Source organism: Lissotriton helveticus, chromosome 1_1, assembly GCF_964261635.1.
Source record: "Lissotriton helveticus chromosome 1_1, aLisHel1.1, whole genome shotgun sequence".
In the NCBI taxonomy this organism is placed as follows: domain Eukaryota; kingdom Metazoa; phylum Chordata; class Amphibia; order Caudata; family Salamandridae; genus Lissotriton; species Lissotriton helveticus.
The window spans coordinates 66702768-66707520 of record NC_136057.1 but is presented as its reverse complement, the minus strand read 5'-3'; the positions used below and the strand labels follow the sequence as shown (position 1 = coordinate 66707520).

Genomic DNA, 4753 nt, shown 5'->3' with positions numbered 1-4753 from the left:
GTAACAATGGTGGGAGACAGGTGAAAGAGAGGTGAAAAGGGACAGAACCGGTGAGAAACGTGAGACAGGGGATGGCATGTGAGAAAGTACAAGGAGATCAGCGAGAAAGACGGGAGCTGAGATTAAGGAGGAGGTGGACAAAGTTAAAGGATGTACGGAGAGAGAGGGACAGAGAGGAGGAAAGGTGGGAGGGAACACGGCCTGGGGGAAGCTGGCTGGGGAGGGGAGGAGAAATCCGAGTAAGGCTGTGTGCGGGGAAAGAGAGGGGAGGTGCTGGAGCTGGCGAACAGATGGCCGTGAAAGTTTATGGCCCAAAAGGACGTGCCTGTGGCCATGTGAACTCGAAGAAAACCGCACCAAAAAAGCCATAGTTTGACGAGTATTTTGACCACTAGAATTCTCTCCAATCCATTCCTGCGGAATGGAAAAGGCGAGCCCTTAAAACCATAATTAACTTCAATAATGTCTCATTCGAGAATATGATCAATTATTCACTTTGATAAAAAACAAATTAAGGTTTATAATATTAATAGGAATTTATCATTACCAGCATGCAAAAAACACAATTGTAGTTGTCCTGTTGCTTTATGTTAGAATCAACCACTAATTCCCAAAGCTCATAGTCAGGATGCTTCAGTGCCTGTAGGAAATCCCTTTAGAGACATATGAAAGGTTATGTAAAATATTAGAGTTTGTCAATCAGAATAAAACAATAAAGATGTTACATTGTTGTCACAAATAGTGATCAATTAGTAACGTTTGTGAATTTTATTATTTTGCAATCTTAAAAGTACTAAATAGATAATGGAAACTGTATTTGGGAAAGGGCACCTCCAATTTCTCAAGAAGACTTTGTAGGTATGAAGATTTGCCAGCAGTGAATCGTAGACTAAAATTTTCTTTGTAAAAGGTTTCAATATCTGTGGAAATGATATAAAAGCTGTTTGAAAAACAACATCAGCAAGAGAAAGGGAATAAGGTAAGGTTTGTTGTACTTTAATACCACTTTTTCGATTGTTATAGTTCTTTGTAAATAATGTCTTTTGGATTATACCCAACTTAAAAATTAGTAAGTGAAGTAAATGAGCATAATACACAAGTACCCTTACACAGCTTTAGAAAATCCCTTTGCAATCATCCATCAATTATTAAGTGATGTTGCTTTACCTATTTCTTTTTTTTTTATTTATACATTTTATTGATTTCTAATCATAAAGCTTACATTGCTACTTCGTTATATCAGATTGTAAAATTACTGAGATTTTTAGTATTGAGTTTTAAAATTTGTTGCTAGAGAGGGCCGCTCTTGATACATTCCAAAACAAAATAGTTTCAGAAATAGCCAATGTATATATTTAAAAAATGTTTTATTGGAAAGTGGTCAAACTAGGCAAAGGCAGTCTGTATCTCGCTTTCATTGATTTGCGGACTGCCTTTGACCTAGTCCCACGCAACCAATTGTGGGCTGTACTTGAGGGTATGGGTATGCCCGCGTATTTGTTGGCTTTAACCATCAAATTCCATGAAAGCAATTTCGCCCAAATCAGATGGGGTATGCAGGGCCAAAAAACCTCTCGCATTCCTGTAGACAGGGGTGTCCGCCAGGGGTGTGTGCTAGCCCCCACTCTGTTTTCATTATATCTAAACGGAGTGGTGGAGCACCTTCTCCAACTACCAGCAGATGCTCCCTCCCTGGCGGGCAGGAAGATACCAACACTCCTGTTTGCAGATGATACCCTGTTGATTTCGAAATCCCCGATGGGCCTCCAAACCCTGCTAACGAGGTTCCAGGGCTTTTGTGACGCCAGGGGCTTGGCTATCAACATCAGTAAAACCAAGTTCCTGGTGTTGAATCCCCCCAGGAAGACAGTCCACCCACCATCTCTGGACTCAGTACCATTAGAAAGGGTTAGGGAATTTGATTACCTAGGAATCCGACTCTGTGACTCCATGAGTTGGAAGGCGCACCACCAAAAAATCATCTTGACACATAGGAGGGTTACGGGCGCCCTACTAAAAGAACACCGCGCCTCATCCCTGAAACCCATCGGGGTGATATTAGATATCTATAAGGCAAAAGCTGTGAGTGCGGCACTGTATGGGGCTGAGTTATGGGGCACCCAGAAGTTTGACACTCTATTCCATCTTGAGAACAAGTTCCACAAAGATCTAATGAGGCTCCCCCATAGCTCTCCCACTCTCCCTTTACTACTTGATACAGGTACACGATCCATAGCTGACCAGGCCAAGCTACGTCCTCTTCTTTTGTGGGCCCGCATATGGAATGTCCCCGAACTTTCAAGTTATGCGGATGCATTAAGCGAACTTCTCTCAACCCCGGGTTGGTGTAGGATCGGTTGGCTCCTGGAAGTAAAGCGCCTTCTTTGCGAATTAGGCCTGGATGACGCTTGGGCCAATAGATCCTCACCACCCAAACAGTTGTTAAAGAAAATATTCTGGTCATGGGTGGACAATGAGAGAGTGAACCACTCCAATTTGTGTAGATCTGCTGTGGAGTTTTTGGTTACCAAATGCCGTCCTTTCAGAGAACCGTACCTTGATGTGATCTTGAACCCAGCAGACAGGGCGTTGTATTTTAAATTCAGGGTTGGGGTTCTGCCTTTAGGCACAAGGACAGCCAATTGGAAACCACCTTGGCAAACCATAGCAACTTGCCCTTTTTGTGCGAATAGGGATGAATCCATTCCCCATCTGATGTTCGAATGTCCAGCTTATGCTGTTCCTCGCCGCAGATGGTTGAAACCGCTCTGTTCGAGGCTGGGCACCCGGTCACACTTGGAGGCCTTACAGTTGTTAAGATCAGACCCTCACCCACTGCTTGCTTGTGGCCTGGCAAAATTCTTGGGGTGGGCTTGGAGGATAAGATCCGCGAGGAGAATGATTCTCCAGTAAGGGTACCAATCCACACTCCACCGGCCCCGCTGTTTATTGTTGTGTCCCTCTTTCTTTTTTTTTTTTCAAAGATGATAATTATGTGTTTGTATAAATGCTTTTAGATGGATGTTATTTACTAATGTTGTATATTTTATAATGTCTTTTTGAGATCTGTCAGTTTTGATGGCCAAATTGTATAACTGTTCTCATTTTTGCATTCGTTTTTTACTGTAACGCTTTTATGAAATGAAATATTTCGAAATAAAGCTATACAACAACAACAACAATATTTAAAAAAATGGTAGGCCTCTCCAACTATTACAACCACTCATATTTTTCATCAATAACTTTCAAACCTCTGAACGATAACTAAAAAATAAAAAATTGGCACTTACGAAAATAATCCAATGATTGCTAGTATTTGTAGGACAAAGAACAGTTTCCACAGTTTCATAAGGTACCTGCATAGAATAGAATGTGCTCATTAATAACTTTAACTGTCATCCTGACTCCATACGTTCAAAGGTATCAATAGATTGTTATCCAGAATTCTAAATCTATAATATTTACTTGGATGACAAGTACACAGATTCACAGTATACCAACATGTGAAATGTTGGCAATTGTTCATTACGTTATTGTAAGTGTCTTGTACACTTCAACACTAAATCCATTAGTTACATTAACAAATCATTACAACCTGAGACTGTGAAAAGTCAAATAAGAGATTCAAATATGTACCCGGAAAACAGGCAACCGGTATTTGCCCAGGAAGATAGAGGATGACACTGTTGCAGAAAGTGCTAAACACTAAGGTTAAAATAAAAGGACATCATTACACACATTGTAAAACAATTGTTATCTTGGGGTACATCTGTGTGTGATATTTATGAAAATATACGTACATTGGATCGTGACATACATAATTTGCTAAGGTACGCATCGATTACCTAAAAAAAAAGAATTACACTTAGTTAAGTAGTGCATGATTACAAATCTGCTGGAGCAAGGACCAACAGACAGGCGTGAGCGCGGTGGTGGCGAGACATACTATACTGACTATCGATGTTATAGAAACGAACCTCATCAACAATCCATTGGTGCGTTTTGAGTGAACAAAAGGAAGAATCATACAGTTTTATGTCGGACACTATTGCTTCCATGCGTCCCATCACTGGTTTCTTCCACACATCCAAAAGTGTTTGCCTGGTCTTAGATCCCGAATCTTTTAAGTCTGTGGATACATAAGTGAGAAACATAAGTTAAAACAAGTTTTAAAGACACCTACATAAACTTCAAAACTGACAGTCACACCAAACAAATTACTTTTGCCGGGGTGCAGGGCTCAATGGGGGCACCATAGGTGCCTACTAGACTGCCATCCGGAGGCCTTGCACCCATGTGGGCCCTGCTGGGGCCCCCCCAAAAACAGATTCCCACAGTCTTTCTGTGTCGAAAAGGCCGGCACAGAAAGGCAGTGGGAATATGCCATCATAATCCCTCGGGCGGATATAGCCGGCTTTGTGATTACAGACCCTTTTCTAAACCACAGGTAGGATTCCTTCCCAACGAACCCTGGCTCGTAGCCATTTCCAAGGGCATCGTAATTGGGGCCCTAAGCATGAAGGCTGCTATCAACAGCTACCACTTAGAGAGCTTTCTAATGTTGTCTAAAACCACTGAAAACCCAATAAAGGGTTGTTTGGATTAGTGTAAGGTAATATACTTTTTTCGAAGTGAGCACCATATAGTAAACCAGCCGGACACAAAGTACTAAGATGTATAATTACCAAAATAGAGATAGTAAAATCAAGCTTCTTGTGAGAACACCCTACATCTTCAGTGTCAATATTTGTTA

At 41.3% G+C, this 4753-nt stretch overlaps 1 protein-coding gene across 1 annotated transcript; it reads right to left on the bottom strand.

The window, feature by feature from the left end:
- Nucleotides 1–526: 526 nt before the first annotated feature.
- Nucleotides 527–4147, bottom strand: LOC144827095 (uncharacterized). The gene is made up of 5 exons (XM_078685557.1): nt 3978–4147; nt 3637–3705; nt 3291–3356; nt 832–920; nt 527–653 (listed from the first exon to the last, which is right to left on the bottom strand). The coding sequence occupies exons 1-5, from the start codon at nt 4065–4067 to the stop codon at nt 527–529; spliced, it is 441 nt and encodes a 146-aa protein (XP_078541683.1). The 5' UTR covers nt 4068–4147.
- Between the last annotated feature and the right edge of the window lie 606 nt (nt 4148–4753).

Coding starts and splice junctions, on each gene's coding strand:
- LOC144827095 (XM_078685557.1), bottom strand. CDS start 4,067: ATGGGACGCATGGAAGCAATAGTGTCCGACATAAAACTGTATGATTCT. Junction 3,706..3,977: donor ACCAATGGATTGTTGATGAG/GTTCGTTTCTAT, acceptor TTTTAACCTTAG/TGTTTAGCACTTTCTGCAAC. Junction 3,357..3,636: donor ACCGGTTGCCTGTTTTCCGG/GTACATATTTGA, acceptor TATTCTATGCAG/GTACCTTATGAAACTGTGGA.